Source organism: Oryx dammah, unplaced genomic scaffold, assembly GCF_014754425.2.
Source record: "Oryx dammah isolate SB20612 unplaced genomic scaffold, SCBI_Odam_1.1 HiC_scaffold_8, whole genome shotgun sequence".
NCBI classification, from domain to species: domain Eukaryota; kingdom Metazoa; phylum Chordata; class Mammalia; order Artiodactyla; family Bovidae; genus Oryx; species Oryx dammah.
The window spans coordinates 22723583-22744261 of record NW_024070192.1 but is presented as its reverse complement, the minus strand read 5'-3'; the positions used below and the strand labels follow the sequence as shown (position 1 = coordinate 22744261).

Below are 20679 nucleotides of genomic sequence, written 5' to 3'. Positions count from 1 at the left end.
CTTCCCCTCACTGAGGGCTGGTTCCCAGATGCTGCCTTGCTAGGGGTCCACAGAATGCACACTGGTTCCCTAATTAATAGATTGTGGTCCAGGCCCATGAAAACCCACAGAGTGAAGAAATGTGTGTGATGTCTACTGAATAAGTGTTCATTTTCCTGTGGTTAGCAGTCACTTCTTGCTGCTACCAACATGTTCTGTTCAGCAGCTCATCAGATGAGTCCTTAGACTGCACAGATATTCCAGGGCAGTGCCTGTCTATCCTTAATGATAAAATGCATAGATTTTGTGGCAGCTGCTCGCCACTCTGAGGTCATTCTGGTTCATTTAAGTGAGCAGCATTTAAGCAAGGAAGTAACTTAAAATCCAGCTCCCACACTTCCTGCTTCCCTGGCCCTTTCTGCTTTTCTGGCTGGCTGGGGAGAGAAGGGGTCCACAACCGCTCAGCAGCCGTTCCCACTAACTTCTCTGCTCTCCACCCCTGCCCTGACCAGGTGGGTCCCCCTGGCTGAAGTGCTGTATCCCCTTCGTTCACAGCATCATCCTGGACCCTGAGCTAGCCTCTGCCCCCAGCACGTCATCTCCCTGTGTAGGCTGTAATAACACAGGCAAGGGGTGACCCAAACCTGTCCCTCCAGACACCTTGAGAGTTTGTTGCGGGGACAAGTCCTTGTCACATTTTTTTCTTATAAAGGCAGCTTGCTAATCTTTGCCACCTCCTCCAGGACTGGAAGGCCATAAAGCCATAATTGTCCTTACTCTAATTAATGTTTCCCATGTGGAATTTTATTACATAGCAAACAGGAGGGACACATTCCTGGGCTGACAAGAGATACACACATGATAAAACTGATCACCGGGACACACTGTGTAGGGACAGCCCTTCATGGCAGTAGCCCGGGACTAAAGGAGAATAATTCCAAGTCAGGGCTTGAAGCCAACCTCCAGATGCCAGACACTGGGGCTCTCTCCATGCCCACTGTAGCCACTCCTCTGGGCTCAGGCACCCTGGCTCACCCAGACATAAGCCCCTGAGGGAAAGGCTGGGTTCTCACCTCTCAGACTGAGCCCCCGGTAGCACATAGGGTTAACTCAAGGGTGACTGGCCGGGGGGCTCTTTTAAGTGGCGTTTCTTTTAACTGGAAGGTCACCCCTGAACTCCATTATAATTCCTGAGGGCAAGGTCTCCTCTTGCCCCTTTTTCATGTAATGTATTGAATCTCCCGCTTCACTGTTCACCCTTCACTATTCTCCCACCCACTGAACCCATGAAGACCCTTCTCTATTCCTTTCAACACTGAGAAAGGCAGTGGGCTTGAGCGAGCCAGACTGTTGCTTTGGGAACCAGATGAGACCCGATGCCACATTTTCCTGGCTGTGTGATTTTGGGTAAGCCCATCAACCTCTTAGCCATAGTGTCTCCTTTGTAAACTGGGGATCAAAGAGCATCAAAGTTCAGGATAATTAGGAGGATTGAGTATTAATGGGTACACAGTGTCAGCACCCTATGTGGCCCATGTCAGTCCCCTCAAATATTTGCTCTTTCTACCAACTGTTCGCTTCCCTCCGGCCAGATCCATGGGTTCCTGCTTTCTGGTTCTCTATGCTGCATTTCAAAGGCAGGCAGAGACCTTAGAAAGAATATTCCACTGCTGAGCAACCTACTTTGCCCCTCACAAGCCCATTTCCTTGTCTATAAAATGGGATTGCGGATGAAAAATGTTTAAAAATACCAACTTTTTTCTCCTTTCCATTTGCTCCTTTCAAACAGGTAACTGGGCTCAGGGGAGGTAGGAAGACCCCATACGTCTTTCAGTCTTAGACTTAGGGCAAGGGCTTAAAATCTAGATGCCATGTATCAAAAAAGGATGAGGGAGGAATTTCTCAGACATAGCCAAAGAATCCAGGGACCCTGCCCGGGCTTCCTCACAGGGTGGATGGACCTCCAGCAGCTTTGATAAAACCCTAGGCCTGGGTGAAACAGAGCAAGATTCTATGGCCCTTGCCCCCCATGTCCTCAGCCTACCTTTTCTCTGTGGAAAAACTTTAACCAAGGAATAAGATTAGTCAGAGAGGTGAGAAAACACAGAAACACAGGAAAACAGTTCAACAAGACTAAATGATAATACAGTCAAGGATTAGGCACAGTCAAGGACCTCTGGACACCACGACCTCCACCAGGTAGAAGAAGCTAACTGCGTGCTGAGCCGACTGCAGCCATAACTGCCACAATTCCGAGAACTGGCCTCAAAGAAATGGAAGCAACTTGACCTTGGAATTGAAGACTGGTAGATAGCAAGTCGGACATGAGCTGGTCCCATCCCATCCTGGACAGGGTCACCTTTCCCTGCCTGACCTGGACTCTGGTGACCAGAACATGCCCAGAGAGCTCCCTTTTTGTGGTTAAGAACTGCAAAGTTTCCAGCCTTATCAGGACCAAGTCAGATAACAAAAACCCAACGGGGCTTTCCAAACCGCTAGTACTGGTTGGTGTAGGTGCAACAAGACCTAAGAGGTGACTCGGAATAGCCTGGGGTTCATTATGCAGTATTTATAATAAATTAGTATTGCCATTCCCTGCCCACCACCCCCCCAACCCGTTTCTACTTGGGTGCTTATGGGTAAGCGGCTGCACACAGGAGAAAAGTTATGTAACCTAAAGCTGTCAATCAACTCATCAATCCAGTGATGGAGGACACAAGGAGGGACTTCCCATCACTCTGAACAAACTTCAATGTGGGGCTGCTTCTGGCCCCCAGTCTGCTCTCCTCCCTTCTCAAGAGTGTACATTTTCCTTTGCTTATTAAAACTCCTGCTGCTTAAAACTGTTCCATGTCTCTAGATTGCTTTCTTTCCCTTGTGAGGATAAGAACCCAGGAATCACCATTCCACCAGTAACATGGGGATGGCAGAGAAGGCCCCAGGGAGAGCCAGGCCTGAAGAAGCAGTTCAGCAACAACACAAGATGGTCAGAGCTGTCCTGCACGACCCTCTACTCCCTAGACATCACAGGAGTGGAAAGTCAAGCCCCAGCACGGCGGGGGTGCAACTTCCCACCACGCCAGCCCAATGAGGGGTGGGAACCAGAAGGGAACAGAAAAATTATGCAGTCTTTCTCTGATGTCTGAGTGTGTGGGACTGAGTTCATACCTGCTACCAGGATGCTAAGATCTCACAGGTTCTCTGAGAATTGCTATTAAGATGAATCAAGTTATTATGTAAACAAATTGGCATTGTGCTGGGACAGTAATTTTTCCCGTCGCCACAGTGAATTCTGTTCCACAACTCTGACACGGGCGTGGAGTCCACTCGTCCTAAACCGAGCTCTGTGTCTCACTGGCAAGTGACCTCTGCTCTGGGAGCCTCAGATGTGACAGGATGCAACAACTATGTTCCCTGAGATAATCCCCATCAGGGGCAGTGATGCTCCAGGACCATGGCTCCTCCCCACCCTTACCTTCCGTGGTGAGGCTGTCAATGAAGAGGGAGGAGGAGGTGGTGGTGAAGTCTCCATCAAAGGGGCTGAAGGAGCTGTCGGGGGAGGACGAGTAAGAGTCCTCGTCCTGGAAATCCTCACACGTTCTGCCTTCTGCCTGCAAGAGAGACCGGGTGCTGCGATGGACAGAGGCCTTGCCAGCAGCTACGTCACACACAGGAGGACCCTGGGGGTGCTTTCATCCCTCAGCGGCCAGAAGATTTAAGATTCCAGTGAGTGGTCCAAGCATGGTAATCTAACCAAAGCTGGGCTCTGAATGCATTTAAGCTTTCTACTTTATCCTGAAAGTGTCTTATCTTACAGGGCAATTTATCTGTCAGCCGCTTTGAATCCTTCCTGAAGGAGCTGAGATGCCAATCTTAAATAAATAAAGCGAATGAGTACATTCACCAACAGCCAATGTCAGAAACAGGCTGCTGGATGGACAAGGGGTTTTGGGTTTTTTTTTGAAGACCAGAAACAGCTCACCCAGCCTCACTGATAAAACAGATGGTAGTGAAAGCATAGCAGTAATTCTGGGAGTTCACATTTAAATGCTGGGCCCAGCACCTTCACCATTTCACCAGCTGTGAGCTGAAAGCCAAGTCACTGAACCTCTCTGAGCCTCAGTTTCCTTCCCTGATCAGTGGGGACACTGGTCCCTAGTTCCTGGGACCATGATAGGATTAAATCAGAGCAAATGCTGGGCACATGCCATGTGCTTGCCCTGCAAGAAGGGAAAGTGAGAGGAAGGGAGCGGAAGGGATGCATACATGAATGGGTCTCTCTGTGTCAGTAAAAGGTGTGAGAATAGGACATTACCCATCCAAAGTGTTGAGCATTCTGGAAAATTCCAAGTGACAAGGAACCTGTGCTTGTGCATGCGTGCTAAGATACTTCAGACAGTCAGTGTCTGACTCTGAGACCCTATGGACTGTAGCCCGCCAGGCTCCTCTGTCCATGGGATTCTCCAAGCAAGAATACTGGAGTGGGTTGCCATGTCCTCCTGCAAGGGATCTTCCCAACCCAGGGGTTGAACCTGTATGGGATTCTAAATGGGAGGTGCCAGGTACAACCCACTTTGCTCCCAGAATGACTGCCTTCCTTAAATGCCTGAAGGTTGGAGCCAGGGCAGTCGCTTCTTGAATGTTACCAGGCACACAGTCTCCTAGAAGATTCCAATGTGGCCAAGGCCACACCCAATATACCCTATGCAAGGCCCAAGAGAGCCCCTGGAGAACTGCCACTCCGGGCCAAGTCACCTGGAGAAGTGCTTGTCTCAAGGACCCACTGAGCCCTCAAAAACCTCCCACAATGGTCTCACTGGTGCAGAGCAGAGAGGGAGGTGAGCCCCAGGTGGAGGGGAGAATGTCACCAAGAGAAGAGAGACCAGGCAAGGGGCGAGCCTGCAGCCCTGCCCTTTCCCCACCCGGCTCATTTCAGCCTCTCACCTCCTGGGCACAGCCGTAGGCCAGCCACTCCTGGCGGTAGCGGTCAAAGCCACTGGAACATCTGCAGGGGGAATCAAGAGGCCGGAGGTGTGATGGGATTGACAGAGAAGCCCTCCCTTACCCCCATGCAGTAATAGCTCTCCAAGGAGAGCAAGGAGGAGGCGAACCTCCCCAAGACCACTGAGCAGGTGCCCCGGCATCAAGTGGCTGTGATCAAGCCCCTCCTGCCCCCTCTACTCCTTCCCCCAAAGGAGGGGAAGCTATTTGTGGCATCCTCACCCTTCTCCTGACCCAGCTCTCCAGGACCAAGGCCACACCCACTCAGATGCATGTGTGTGTGTGTGTGTGTGTGTGTGTGTGTCTGTATGTGTCTCTGTATTTATGGAGCTGACAGACTGCATGACCTCTAATGACCTTAAGCCCCACCCTGCAACTCCGGGCAGCCCAGAAATTGCTGAGAAACCAGGGAGTTCACACACGTGTTCTCATCTGGGGAAAGTCTTGCTCATTCGCTGAGCACCCCTTCTTTGTGGAGGAGCCTAAATTTGGCAAGGAGGGGCAGGGCCAAGGATGGACATCAGCCAATCTGGCCAACACCCACCATGTGGTCACTGAAGGGCAGAGGTGAGGTCCTGCCAGAGACTGGGAGAGATGAGATCTTGGCTGACCAGGTTCCCCTGAGAGGACACCACACAGCTCAGCTGGGCTGGAAGACATCAAGTGCTTCCCTAGGGAAGGGGTGGGGTACGAGGATGAACCAGAGAATATTCTCCTCAGCGTCATGCTCAAAGTTCCGTTCTTCACTCTTTGGTGCCAGGAGAATCCACCAAGTCTTACTCAAGTGCAGGGACCTCTGCACAGAAAGCCAGTATCACCAGCCACCAGTGCTGAGAAAGGATGCGAGGCTGGTGAACTCTGCACCGGCAACTGCCTGCCCATCTGTCCAAGATCTGGCAAGGCCGAGGCTTCCAGGCTCTGTCAGTCCTTTCTTCTGAAGACGCCTCTGAGCTCCTCTTCCTGTACCAGGGACACTGAGCGGAGCCATCCACAGCCCCCTCTCTTGGGTCCTCCGTGCCCCCTCCTTTGAAGCGTGGAAGACTAGGGGCACCGCTGGGGGCTGGGAACTGAAGCTTCCTTTAGGCCAAACTAACTGGTTCTTTCAAGGACTGAGCCTTGGATATAGGTCCAAAAGCACCCCATTCCAAGCCCGGGGCCAACCAACCCAGACGCAAAGGAGAAAGGCATGAGAAATGGCCATTGTTTGAGGGTCTGCTGAATGCCAGGTGTTGCCCCAGCCACATGCTGCCCTTGCGCTATCTCACAGGACCTTTGCGATATCTCACAGGACCTTTGCGATGACACTGTAAGGCAAGGGTTATGATGCTCATTTTCTGAGCCAAATCCTGGAGTCAGGGTCACCTGTAGACTCCAAGGTGGGCTGTTAGGGGACAATGTGGGACGAAAGGAAAATACCTGCATGATGAGTGAAATCATCTGAGTCAGATCTGGCCCCCACGCAGGGAAGGAAGGCTCTGCAAGGCTGCAGAGGGCAAAGCAGGTGGAGGCAAAGCCAAGAACCATGAGGCGGTTTCAAGCAGCAGTTGGTGGGAGAGACCACAGTGGCCGACTGCCGTGCAGCAGCCCTGATCTCTGGCTTTTTAGAAATCTGGAGTCAGCTCTCAGCTGAGGCTCCAGAGATCTGTCAGGAAGGAACGGGCCTGGCTCGGGTGAGCCCAGGCCCATGTACATCTGGGGACAGGATCCCTGATGGAGCTTTTCTGTCCTCTAGTTGACATAATCCAGCAAAGACAATGTCTGCAGCCAAGGCCCTGCCCTCTCCCTGACCAACTCTCATTAAACTGTCATGGTTTTCTGGGTATGGGCATATGCATTAAGTGGGGGTGTAGCAAGCTAGGGTTTTGCTTTCATCTGAACCATTCTGCAGTCCTCATGGCTCAGCTGTTGTTGGACGGTGCTGAGTCACATGGTGGCAGCCGGCCGCAGCATTCCAGGGCTCATCTGAGGTCATCTGGTTTATCGCCTCACACTCACACGGGGCTCTCACACTTGAGAGTGCACAAGATGGATCACACCGCAAGACTCAGTGCCAGGAAGACGTAATCTCGGGTCTCCCCCGTGTACTCTCTCTGAGGCTCTGTGCATTTCATGTGAAGGACTCTGAACACTTTGCAAAAATTCTGTTTGGTATTTGAGGAGTTAAAATATCAGGCATGTTCCTCACCCACATCTCCCTGAATCACATAACTCCAGCCCATTTTACAGGGAAAATAAACTGAGGGCGCAAGAGAGTGAATAAGAGCACAGCTGGTGGGAAGAAGAGCTGGGAGGCCTGATGAGGGCCCCTTTCTCCTCCTGGCCCTGAGCTGTGTCTTGTCTGCTAGGCAGGCCACCTGTAAAGGCAGTGGCTTTTATTTCTGCACCAGGACATCGGAAAGGAGCAAAGGAAATATTGACAGTTACGGGACAACTGCATGGAACTCAAAGCCTCTGTAATTTGCAATTTTCAAGATTCCAAGGTTCTTAGAGTTCATAGGTCTTCCCAATCTCATGGGAGCTCTAGTCCCCCAAGAAAGTCTTTTCCCCCCCTAACCCCCCCTCCCCCCACCATTTATTTATCCTGGACAGGAGAACAGGGATCAATTTTGAGTCTAATCTGTGAGGAAATGATTTCAGAACAAGGAGTAGAGGATGAGCAGGATTTAGGAGCTTTATCCCTGAAACTGAGTCTTATCCAGAATTTTCCCTGCTTCCAAAACCAAGCAGACACAGCTTTGTAACTTGCCCCAGCTTTCCACAGATGCCTGCAATGTCCACACCGTTGGATTTCAGGGAACCCTGTTGTAGCCTTAGAACAGTCTTGAGGTGCGGTTTCGGGATCGTGGGGCTCTTGCCCAATGACGGTGTGTCTTAGGCTCACCCCTGAGCTGGCAGGTCTCATGCTTGCTTACAGATGAGACAATGAGGTAAAATGTAGGCTCCCTGGCTTCTTTCTGAAAGACCCTGATGCGGGGGGCCAGGGGTGGGCCCCAGGAATCTGCACATTTAGCTCGAGCCCTAGCTGATTCTGGGATGCTCACAGCTGTGGACCACTCTTGAAAAAGGCCTGCCAGAGGATGAACCAACCCTCCCGGCTGTGAGGAGGGAGCTGCAGTAGCTGGAATCTCTGAATGGTCTTCCAAAGTCTAGAGTCACTGCAGGGTGACAGAGTCACCTTGATGGGTCACAAGCCTCAGGGAGACACTCACTGCTGTAATATTCTTGTCCTAAGCATCAGAGTAGCACTGGCCAAAGTTACCCTCATGTTGGCCATGAGACCTGAGGCAGGGAGCAGGGCGGTACCACCCTCTGCCCCTGCACAGTCTGCCTGTGGGAACCAGAGGGTGAGCCTGGTACAAACCTCTGCAGGACGTGGCACCAGCTGCAGTTGAAGGTCAGATCTGAGGACATGCAGGCATCGCAGCTCCGATGCTGTAGGCAGGCTGCGAAGAAGAAGAAGGCAACAGTCACTCAGCACCAATCCCGCCACAGACCTCCAGAAGTGCACCTTTCCTGAATGCTAGGTCCTTACAGAACTCCGGAGGCTCTGACCAGCAGGGACCCTAGATGTTTATAAGGCCACCCTCACTTGAGTCCTTCACTTGTGGCTCAGATGGTAAAGGAACTACCTGCAATACGGGAGACCCAGATTTGATTCCTGGGTCGGGAGGATGCCCGGTGAAGGGAATGGCAACACACTCCAGTATTCTTGCCTGGAGAAGTCCAAGGACAGAGGAGCCTGGTCGGGTATCGTCCATGGGGTTGCAAAGAGTCGGACACGACTGAGCAACTAGCACATTACTTTGGGGTTTCCAGTGGTGAGAAGGGCTAGGAGAAAAGTGGAGCAGAACAAGCGGGGGATGTGTTTTACTCAGGGAGGCTGGGGAAGGCCTCTGAGGAGAGGCAGAGAAGGGAAGCCAGCAGGCAGCTCTCCTGGGGGAGAAGTCCAAGCAGAGGGCCCCTCTGGGCAGAGGCCCAGGAGGAGTAGGTTCCAGGGTGCTCCCAACAGCAGGCAGCACTCTGCAGGGTGGGGAGGTGGAAGGTGGTGGGAATGAGGAGGAATGGCAGCTGGGGCCTCGCTGGGCAAGGCAGGAGTGGAAAGCAGGGAACTTAGCGGAAGCGGCGGCTGGAGGGTGTATGGATCCCTTCTGTCACCAGCCAGCCAGAAAAGCAGAGAGAGCCAGGGGAGCAGGGAGAATGGGGGCTGGATTTTAAGAGTTGTTCATGCGCTCAAGTGCTGCCCACTTAAATGACCTCGGAGTGGCAAGCAGCTGCCACAAAATCCATCCATTTTACTGTAAGGACAGATAGGCACTGACCCGGAATAACTGTATGCGGTCTGAGGACTCATCTGATGAGCAGCTGCACAGAACATGTTGGTAACAGCAAGAAGTGACCGCTAACCACAGAAAATGACCACTTATTCAATAGGAATTTCTTCACTCTGTGGGTTTTCATGGGCCTGGACCACAATCCATTAATTAGGGAACCAGTTTGCATTCTGTGGACCCCCAGCAAGGCAGCATCTGGGAACCGGCCCTCTGAGGGGAAGAAAAGCTGCTTCGGGCACAGCGTGGTCACCTTTGGTTGCCTTGTGGGAGGGAGTGGCTGCAGGGGGCACTGTGTGCTTTCCAGGGCTTGGCAGGCTTTGGAAGGGTGGAGGGAACTCCATAGGCAGAGAATAAGCAAGGACTGGCCTGACCCCAGAATGACAGCAGTCTGGCACCCCGAGGGTCTACAGCAGTGCCCAGCATGTGGTAGGCAGTTAACAAAAGTTTATGGAATCAATACAGAGTTGCTCTCATCCCCATTTTACAGAGGAGGAACCTGAGGCTTGGAGAGAGTCACAGAGCTAAGAGAGGCAGATCTGGGTTTGAACCAAGGTCTGTCTAAGCCAAGAACCTGAGCTCCTAGCCTTGAGGTCCCCCTGGGAGACCCTCTTCCCCAGCTTCCACCTTCACACCAGGCCACCTTTTCTGGCTTGAAGAGCCACATCTCTGGAAGAATTTTGGCTAAGTCCCCCTGACCCCCAAAGGTAAGGGAGAAAACCTGGGGCTGTGGGGTACAGAGTTTTCTGAGAACAAGGCAACCAGCTTCCAGGAGTTTAAATCACAGTTTCGGTAGCAGTTCCCTCCTGGACTTGGGAGCCCATGACCTGGTCATTCCCAAGTGACTCTGGAGGCCCCTTAAATGGCTCCAGTCAAACTGAGAAAAATCCCTAGGAGCCTCATGAGACATTAAAAAAACACACTGACCTTTACTTTCATCTGCATTTCAGATGTCCTGTGTGCTATTAAATGCTCACAAAATTCACTGGAGGGGTGGGAAGAGGCTTAAATGTACAAACGTGTCCCAGAAACTGCATTCCCAGGATGTTTCACTTTTTCTGCCTGGGTGGTTAGCCCTGCCCTTGGATGTCCTTGCTCCCAAATGTAGTTTAGTCATTCCTGGGACTCAAGGTTTGCTCTCACCAGTCCTAGAGGAAGCTCTGCCCAGAGGGAGGGCGACTGAGATGGGGGTGAGCCTGGGACCCCAGGGGTCCCAGCCCTGTCCCTAGGCATCAGGGGAGGACACCTGCTGGGACATGGCCTAGCATTTGAGAAGACCCTTCCTTCTTTCTTCACCCCCTGCTCCCAGAACCTCCAAGGAAAAGGAAGAGGAGAAAGAGAGGCAAGAATCGCCCCAGAAGGCAGGGAGAAAGCCATGGCTCCAGAGGGAAGCTGGGAGGTATCATGAAACAGGAGAGGAAATTAAAACTGTCTTTAGAAATATAAGCATGGGGGCGGGTGGCAACTTCTCTCGTGGTCCAGTGGTTAAGACTCCATGCTGCCAATGCAGGGGACCTGGGTTCAATCCCTGGTCAGGGAACTAGATCTCACATGCCGCAACTAAACACATGTGCCATAACTCCTGAAGCTCATGAGCCACACAAAAGACCTGGTGCAGTTTATATAAATAAATAAATAAATAAATATATGAACAGGAGCACTGTCCTTCCCTCACTCTCCCCATCTGCCCTGACTGTATCCTTCAGGCTCCGCAGCAGCAGTGGGGGGCCTCCACCATGGCGTGCCTTCAACAGCAGGTGAGCAAGGTGCAAAAGAGTGACAGGACCCAGCCCCCTGGATCCTGGAGGGCTGCGGGCTAAATCCCGACGCTGCCTCCTGCCTGTGGATGCCAGCATCACGCCTCTTCTGAAGAAAATGCAGTGATAAACTTATGGTTCCATTCAGTTCCTGCATTATCTTTTCTACGAGCTCAATCCAAGTTATCAGAGGTATCTCTTTCCTGGGTTACAATTACATGTTAATAACAGCGCCTACATGCTAAGTCGCTTCAACCGTATCCAACCCCTTGCGACCCCATGGACTGTAGCCCACCAGGCTCCTCTGTCCATGGGATTCTCCAGGGAAGAGTACTAGAATGAGTTGCCATGCCCTCCTCCAGGGGATCTTCCAGACCCAGGGATCAATCCTGCGTCTCTTGCAGCTGCTACACTGCACGCTGACTCTTTGCCTCTGAGCCACCGGGGAAGCCCGTTAATACCAGCAGCTGTCATGTATCAAGCACAAGCCATGCCCTGGGCCTGGGATGTGCCAGTGAGTGTCTGGACTTTCATTTGCATCCTCAACTCTACCTCTTGCAGTTCTCACCCATACCATAGCCCTGGGAAGGAGGCAGTGTGAGGCCCATGTTACAAATGAGAAATGGAGGCCCAGAGAAGTCAGGTGGCCGTATCTAGACAGGGGACCCTAGTGAGCCTGGGATGGAACTCAGTCTGACTTCAGTGCTCTTGCCAGGATGGTGGAATGCCTCTCTTCCATCAGTGGGGACAAGCCCTACTTACTTGGCAATGGGGTGAACTCCACGGCAGATGTGCTGGTGACCTTGCTGGGGTCCAGCTCCACACGGTGGTATTCAAAGATGGTCCTTCTCCGAGATTCTGAAACAGAGACAGAGCCTGTCATCGGGAGCATTTCATAGGCTTTGGGACCTGGAGCCTGACAGGGGGGCAGGAGATTGTAGTGAGAGGAACCCCTGAGGGCAGGAAGTAAAACCATCATCCCGGGATGATGCTGTTGAAACTCTGGAGAGACAGGAGGATGGGAATTGACTTTGAGCGGTGAGCTCTGTGTCATAAGCAGGCTGAAAATGCAGAGGCCCAGCTGCTGCTAGGGCCAGAACACAGGAGTCTACCCTCTGTGCCTTCACAGCTGCTGTTCCCTTGGCCCATCACACTCTTCCACCCTTTCTCTTCTTGTCTGGCTCACTCTTTCAGACCTAGCTCAGGGCCACTTCCTCTGAGCAGCCCCCCTTAACCAGCTCCCTCCCTTTGCTCCAGGCCCTCCTCCCACCGCACTCCTGCATTAGGTGGTCATGATGGTCAATTTGGAGGGTGGGGACCACTCAGCTGTGATCATCTGGTCCTGAACCTGACCCACAGTGTGTGCTCTGCAAATGTCTGCAGATGGACAGGCTGACCTCGGAGATCCTCTCCCCTCCTCGATGGTGCAAGGGCCAGAGTCAGGTTGACATCCTGCCTCAGTCCCTGCAGAAACTTCCTAGGGGACCTCAGAGTTAAAAGACCTGAATTCTGAGTCAAGTTCTGCTCCTGACAAGTTGGATACCCTTAGGGCCTCAGTTTCTTGTCTGTGAAGTGGAAAAATATTACTGTCCCAACACCCTTGCGAGGAAAAAGCTGGAATTGTAGATAGAAAGACTTTTCCTAAAATGGCAGTCTGAGATGCTCTGATATTTCCCCCATGCCCACCGAAGAACCATGACTTGTGGTTGGTTTCCTTCAGCTCCAAAACACAGGCTCCAAGCAGCTGAGTTTCATGAATGAGTTTTCCCATGAGGGGAAAGGGCCACTTAGTATTTGGCCTACCCAGCACCCCTTCTTCCTTGTGGAAACAAGGAACTGCCCCCAGCCCCTTCCTACATGTGGTCTGTACTGTATCTTCTTTCACGACTCTGCCTCCCTGGCCAACAGTGATTGGTCCAGGGTTAGGCATCTGATGAAGTTGGACCAATCAGAGACCTTCCCTGGGACTTTTTAATTGTAACCACGCAGCCGTTTGCTCTCTAGTAATAATGCTGAGAAGATGCAAGCTCAGTGTCCATGAATGGCCACAGTTCCAGTCTCACGGGGAAAGCTAGAGGATGAAGCCACCTTGTGGAAAGAAGCATGGAGTACTAGCGGCATCCCAGTCCCTGGAGTCCCGGGACCTGCCCTGGTCCTGTCTTCCCGGTGTTGGCTCTTCCTTTGGTTCTTTGGGCTACTTCAGTATTCCCAATGCACCCCTTTTCAGCTAAACTAGTTTCAGTTGGCTTTTTTTTTATCACTAGAAGCCCAGAATAGGTGAGGATATAAGTTTCCTTCCAGCTGAAGGTGATTTTAAGGAAAGTTTCCTAAGGTGGCAGAACTCAGTAGCTGCTGCTGCTGCTGCTGCTGCTAAGTCGCTTCAGTTGTGTCTGACTCTGTGCGACCCCATAGATGGCAGCCCACCAGGCTCCCCTGTCCCTGGGATTCTCCAGGCAAGATCACTGGAGTGAACTCAGTAGGGGCATCCATAAAAAGGAGTGTGTCCTGTGCAACCGCTGGGCACCCCGACCTGAATGAAGAATCTAGGGCAGCATATACTGCTTGAAAGAACATTTCGGTTATGTTTCTATCATCTATTTATCCTCAATCTATAGCTTGGCTCAAATTGTAAAGAATCTACTTGCAATGTAGGAGACCCTGGGTTTGATCCCTGGGTCGGGAAGATCCCCTGGAGAAGAGAATGGCAAACCATGTCTGGAGAATTCCACGGACAGAGATGCCTGGTGGGCTACAGTCCATGGGGTCACAAAGAGTCGGGCACGACTGAGCAACTAACACCTTCTGCTTAAGCCAGGATTGAACCCCAGGTGATAACCCCAAAGCATGCTCTTTCCACTGTGCTCTCTGCTCTGTGGCAGAGCCTGGGGACACCTCTGTCCCTGAAACGTCTGCAACCACAGAATGTCCTTGAGACATTCTGTGCAACACAAAGGCAACTGCTCTGGCGCAGGTGGACACAAAGCTCCCCTGGAACTAAAGAGGAATCTGCAGCCCCGTTTCAAAGGTCTGCACTTGAAATGTGAGTACCACCCACTCATGTGTGCACATGTGAGCGCCTGCACATACACACACACACACACAGTCATATGTGTGTGTGTGAGTGCCTGCACGTGCACACACACACACGAGATTCTTTTGATATAAGAAAGGCCCCTTGCCAAGCAGGGGTGGGTCTGAAAGAGATTGAGGTGAGAGGTTATCTGCTCAGAAGAGTCTCCAATTTTCAGTTCACCCAACAGCCCACAGGTGCGGTAGGGCCCTCCCTGTGTGACACCAACTTCTCTGCAAAGGTGGCCTGGACTTGACTGAGCCTGAGCCATGTGAGACCTTAGGTGGAGGATGGGGAACTTCCAGGCAGCCTTCCGCAGCTCCATCCCACCCGCCACCCCCAGGGGCCAGCTCTACTAAAAAATCACCCCCTTCAACACCCAAATGGAATAGGATAAAAGTAAATGTGAAGCCAGGTCTTCCAAGATGCCTGAGGCCCTGGAGTCTAGACTCTGTGTAAACATTTATTCCTTAATCTGCCTCTTCTGTCAAGGTTCAGCTCAAACGACAGGTCCTCCTTGAAGACATCCCCCAAGCAGGGACGCAGTTAGTGGCCCCTCCTCTGAGAGCCCCAGCCCCCTGTGCCCCAACCAGTGTTGCCTGCTTCCCAAACACTTACTCTGCTGGCCACCCCCCACCCCCCCCCGAGACTGTGAGCTCCCCAAGGGCAGAGCCTGCAAGTAATACCTCTCTGTCCCCCAGCCCCTCGCCCCAGGCCTGGCACACAACAGGATCTTGAGAAAGGACTGTGAATGAACGAAATGCTTATAAACAGTCAGGAAAACCCTAGCAGTTTATCATAACTTCAGCCCGCAGCACAAAGGAAGAACACCTTTCCTCCCCAGCCCACCACAGATTGTGCCCTTTCTCAAAAGGGCCACCCCCAAAAGTTGCTCAGTCGTGTCCGACTCTTTGTGACCCCGTGGGCTATACAGTCCATAGAATTCTCCAGGCCAGAATATTGGAGTGGGTAGCCTTTCCCTTCTCCAGGGGATCTTTCCAACCCAGGGATCGAACCCAGGTCTCCCGCATTGCAGGTGGATTCTTTACCAGCTGAGTCACAAGGGAAGCCCAAGAACGCTGGAGTGGGTAGCCTATCCCTTCTCCAGGGGATTTTCCCGACCCAGGAATCAAACCTCAGTTAGAAGGAAGTGAAATAGGGCAAAGGGGTCAGTGTTGAGGCATGAAGAGACATGCATGAACTTGTCAAGAGAGTCGATTTTAGGGATAGAGAGGAGCAAGCAGCAGCTGGGGAAGCCAGGGCTTCCAGTAAACCCTAGCCCAGAATCTAGGGATGGGTCTCCGACCAGCCAGCTGGGGAGTGGGGATGTGCCTCAAGTGAGGGTTCAGCCAGAGATAATGGGATATATCCTCCAAAACCCAGCACAGCCCCACCAGCAGGGAAGGGGAGATGTGTGTGGTAAGAAGGGGGAAGAGGGTGGGTGGACGGAAACATATCTCTGACTAAAAATATTTGCTCACTGCAGTGGCCAACTTGTACTTGTTTAAGTGTCTGATTTGGTAAGACTTTTATTTCTCAATCAACAGAACCCTTAGTATCCCAGTCTGTGTTACTTGCATTTGGATTATCTTGCCAACATCTGGGGCTCGCCCAAAGATGATGACGTCCATCTTCATGACCAACGGATCCCTCCCGGAACCGAGATGGTGGCCGCCCCAGAGCCACATTCCTGGCAGTTTGAGACGTGCTGTGTTATCTCTGCTTCCACTCATCAAACATTCAGAAATGCTATGATCCAGACCCAGAGAGCCCTGCCATGCAATCAAGAGACATCCATGGCTCAAAGGAGAGCTTGGCATGTCCCGTTTTGTTTCCACACCAGACACCAGTGGGAGAGGGTTGGTTTGGTCAGAAGAAATCAGACTGACAGATCCAGCCACAAACTTCCCTCCGAGATGGTGGCTACCGTACAAAAAAATTGAAGATGGGGGATCGGGAGGAATTTTTCATTTACTCATTCACATCTTCCTCTGCTCATTCAGTTATTCATTTAATAATCGCGACTCGAGCCTTAGCAGGGGATCCCAGAGATAAATACAATGAGAATCCTATACCCCAAGGAGCTTGCAGCCCAGCGGGGGAGGCCCCTCAGCACAGATGCAAAGTAGAAAAGGGACTGAGGGAGGAGAGGAGACAAGGAAAGGAAACGGAGCAGAGTAGGAGGAAAAACAGAAAATAAAAGTAAAAATCAGGGCCATGGGGGCGGGGTTGGGGGGAGGGCACCAGGATGGATAAAAAGCCACAACAAAGAACACCATGGAGGATCCTTATCAGGAGCAGGGAGATGACAAAATGGGCACGGTGACGACACCCCCTCCCATGCCCTTACTTGGCTGCTCCTTCTCACTCCTCTGCTGCCAGTTCCCGGGCCTCCTCTTCCCCACCCAGCACCAAGGTACAGCACGGGCCTCTGCCTCAATTCTCAAGTTTGCCTTTGCAACAAAAGGAAGGTTCTGGAACAGGAGAAGGTTCCAGTGCTTGGGCCATCCAAGGCTATTCTGGGGCCAGCCAAGTGGCAGGTTGCCATTTGGAGCTTTTAATAAGGAAATCCTCATTAATCGATTCCATTAATTCAGAATCTATCAGTTTTGATATTGGAGACCCTAAAGTTGCTTTTATACTGTCCGTGAAAGACAGGGTTTCTTAAATGAATACAGGAAATTATATTGACTTCTGGGCCCCCCTCCAGTCAAATAAAAAGTGTATCAACTACTCTGTATGTTTTGCCTGCTTCTGCAAACAGACGCTACTAATCTGAATCTTTTCTCTGCAACAAAGGACACTCTGCAGACTCTGCTCCAAAGCCTGCAGAGCAGTTTCTGCAAGGAAGTGATGGTAAGAGAAACTCTGCCTGTTTTCCTCCCTCAATCCCGGGAATGAGACGGTACAGAATTCCCTCCACCTTCAGACAGGGGTGGGAGGAAAGTGTTGGGAGCCTGGGGGAAGGAGAAAGTCCCCCAGACATGGTTCAGTGGCTGGGGGATTCTTGAGTAGTGAGGACTAAATGCCACTCCCCACAGCACCCCAGGCAGGGAGGAGGCAAGCTTGGGTGCCAGGGCAGGGACATCACCTATTCTATAGGACAGATGGGTTGGGACAACAGGAATATCCACAGTAACTATCACAGTGACATTGTCTGTGGACCAAAGGCCTCTCCCTGAACTTCTATCTTGGTGTTTTGAAATGTGTTGTTATTGGGTTGGCCAAAAAGTTCATTTTCCATAATATCTTATGGAAAAACCCAAATGAACTTCTTGGCCAACCCAATATTTGCATCTCAACCAAATTCAAATGAATTCCCTATTTGCTGGGTTGACTATCAGACCCAGAGGAATCTGATCTCTCAGCCACATAAAAGCCATCATTCTGTAAAGCAGGAGTTGTAGCCTATTTTAAAATCCACTGAAGGCCGTGAATACTGCCCTAGAAAAATGCACATACGTGATTTACTTCACCCACACCTCAGTGTTCCTCTCAAGTCCACACCTGATCCCCAAGCTGAAAAATCTCTGACAGAAAGTCCATGGGATTTTCCAGGCAAGAGTGCTGGAGTAGATTGCCATTTCCTTCTCCAGGGTTATCAGAGCACTCACCCCTAAACTCAGATGTCAGGCTCTGTTCTCACTTAGAGGGCAGAGCACAGGGTCTCTACCACACCCAGTCTCTTCAGCACCCGTTCCGGGGCTCATTTTTTGAGCACCTGCCCTGCTGCAGGCACTGGGCTAAGTGCTGGAGCCCCAAGGAGCTCACAGCTAGTTGGGGAGAAGACGAATGAGGCAGGATGGTGTCATGAGTTCTATATTAAAGCTCTTAACAAAGTCCCCAGAGGATGGAGGAGGAACGTGAATTCTGCGGCATGGAGGAAGCTGGACCAATGGATAAGTAGGATTTTGCCAAGTGGTAAAAGGACTAGGGTAGGGGGTGGCATTTTACATGAGGAACTGCATCGGAAAGATGCAGATTCCCCCTTGGCATGTTTGGGGAACACAGGGCATGCAGACCAGTGCTGACTGGACAGAGTGGTGGGTGACAGGAGGGTTCAGAGACCAGCCCATAAGGGTAGGTCTGTGCCCGTAATACATGTGAGAAATATAATTAACACTGTGTGTGTTATCCATGAAAGTTATTAAGAGAATAAATCCTAAGAGTTTTCATCACAAGGGAAAAAAATCTATTTTTTTTCTTTAATTTTGCATCTTCCTGAGATGGGAGATGCTGACTAAACTTACTGTAATCATTTCATCATGTGTGTAAGTCAGATCCTTATGCTGTAACACCTGAAATTTACACAGTGCTATATGGCTTCTCTCGTGGCTCAGACAGTAAAGACTCCACCTGCAATGCGGGAGACCTGGGTTCAATCCCTTGGTTGGGAAGATCCCCTAGAGGAGGCCATGGCAACCCACTCCAATATTCTTGCCTGGAAAATCCCCATGGACAGAGGAGCCTGGAGGGTTCCAGTCCACGGGGTAGCAAGGAGTAGGACACGACTCAATAACACTGAAAGAAAGATAAAACAGTAGGCTATGCCCAGCTGTGTAGGCCCCAAGTGCCGCACTAAGAACTCTGAATTAATGCTTTGGGCCATAAGGAGGCAGAGAATGACAAGATCAGCTCTGTCGGCAGTGACAACAAGGAGCAGGGGGACAGGGGACGGGGGCAGGAGCCTGGAGGCCGGGAGCTGCCGGGCAGCGTCTGGAGTCAGACGTGGGATTCCCTTGGCTGCTAGACTCAGCGCCTCGCGAACCACAGCTGGAGTCACCTGACCTAGCTGCTCCCACAACAGCCCTTGTATCTCCTCCAGGTCTCACGGAACAGGCGCAGCCGCCCTCCTGTTATTTCAGGTGGGTTCTGCTTCCTCCCTCGTCCCTCATTACCACACCTCCCCACATCGCCCTGGCTTGCTCTAAAACAGCCTTTCATTCTAGAACCACAGAGGAGCCTCAGAGGCAGACACTCTCGGGGGATCTGACTTCCTCTAACTCAACCTCATTCTGCAGCTGGATCCAACACACATTTCCTGCCACTGGGCACAGAGCCTGTGAGGGAGGCACAGACCCTACCCCCGAGGTGCGTCAAACAGAGTGGTGGTGAGGGGCAGGGAGGCATGGATACCCAGAGCAGTCCTTCCTGTAAAGCAGCCTGGGTGTGTGCACACAGTGCTGTGGGTGTTTGGGGAACTGAGGAGGGAAGGATTCCCTGCTCTGGATGGAGTGGGAGTTGGTCGGATTTAGAAAGCCTCAATGGTGGACACTAGGGTTTAAAATACAGAAGATTTGGGTTTCAGTTCTAACCCTCAGAGCTGTGTAAAAGCAAGTCACGCCACCTCTCTGAGCCTCCTTGACTTCATTTAGAAAGAGACAAATGCACAGACTTCATTTACAGTGCTGCAGGATAATCCAATAAGATAACGATAAGCTCAGTATCTAGGGATGGGGTTGTAATCAGTGTGCCCCTAAATGACCCCAGTGATCCCTGCCTCCTGGGATTCACACCCTGTTTAATCCCATCTTGAGTGTGGGCTGGACCTAGGAACTTCCTTCCAACCAGCAGAAAGTGGCAAAAGTGATGAGGTTATGAGAAGGCCCTGGCTTTCCTCTCGCTTACCCTCTACTGCTGTCTTCCTTGCCTGCTCTGATGGAAGCCAGCTGCCACATTATGACCTGTCCTATGGGGACGTTCAGCAGCCAGAACCGAAGGGGGAGCTGAATCTTGTCACAACCACACGAAAGCTCTTAGATGTCCCCCAACAGTCACTGAGGCAAGCCTGGAAACCACCTTGAGAGCAGCCTGTGAAAGAGTCTAGACCAGAGGACCCAGTTAAGTCATGCTTTATTTCTGGATCCACAGAAACCCTGAGATAATGTTTTAAGCCTCTAAGTTTTGGCACAATTTGTTATGCAGCAGTAGCTAACTAATACAATCAGGGTGATACTGAAACTCATAACTAGCTCAGTATAGGTTTTAACTAACCAATTAGAGTAAAGTTGACTGGTGCAACAGAGCAGGATCTGAGTCACTCACTAGAGTGCTGGGAGTTTGGGGGTGGGAGAAGGGACAGTGGAGGGGCAGGTGAAGTGATGGGAATTAACCTTATGGAAATACTCACACAAGAGCATAAAAGTACATATTTGTAAGAATATTCACTGCAGTATTATTTGTTGTAATGAAAGATTGAAACAACTGAAAAGTCTGGGCCCAGGGGACTGGTTCAATTAAGGTACATCCATGCAAGGGGTGAAGTGACTTAGCAGCAGCAGCAGCAGCATGCAAGGGGTATACAGTTATTATAAAGAGTGATCCAAAAAATAAAAAATAAAAAGAGTGATCCAGAAAGATGGGCAGGATATACTTTATTCAGGAGCAGAACAGAGGACATCTTATGCCATTGTTTATGTTATGTATACTTATCTGAAGGCTTGTAGCTCTAGAAACACCCTCGTGGCCCTGGTTGCCTCCAGGAAGGGGAATTGGGGGATGTGGATCAGGGACAGGAGAGAAATCTAATTTTCCTGTCTCCTGA

The 20679-nt window shown here is 51.3% G+C and overlaps 1 protein-coding gene across 1 annotated transcript in view; it reads right to left on the bottom strand.

The window, feature by feature from the left end:
• Positions 1–20679, bottom strand: part of PLXDC1 (plexin domain containing 1) — a 63566-nt gene that overhangs the window by 8539 nt on the left and 34348 nt on the right. The window contains exons 8-11 of the mRNA XM_040245509.1: positions 11828–11923; positions 8342–8423; positions 4924–4984; positions 3455–3590 (exon numbers count right to left, since the gene is read on the bottom strand). Of these exons, the coding sequence (XP_040101443.1) occupies positions 3455–3590; positions 4924–4984; positions 8342–8423; positions 11828–11923 (375 nt within the window). The remainder of the gene's footprint in view (positions 1–3454; positions 3591–4923; positions 4985–8341; positions 8424–11827; positions 11924–20679) is intronic.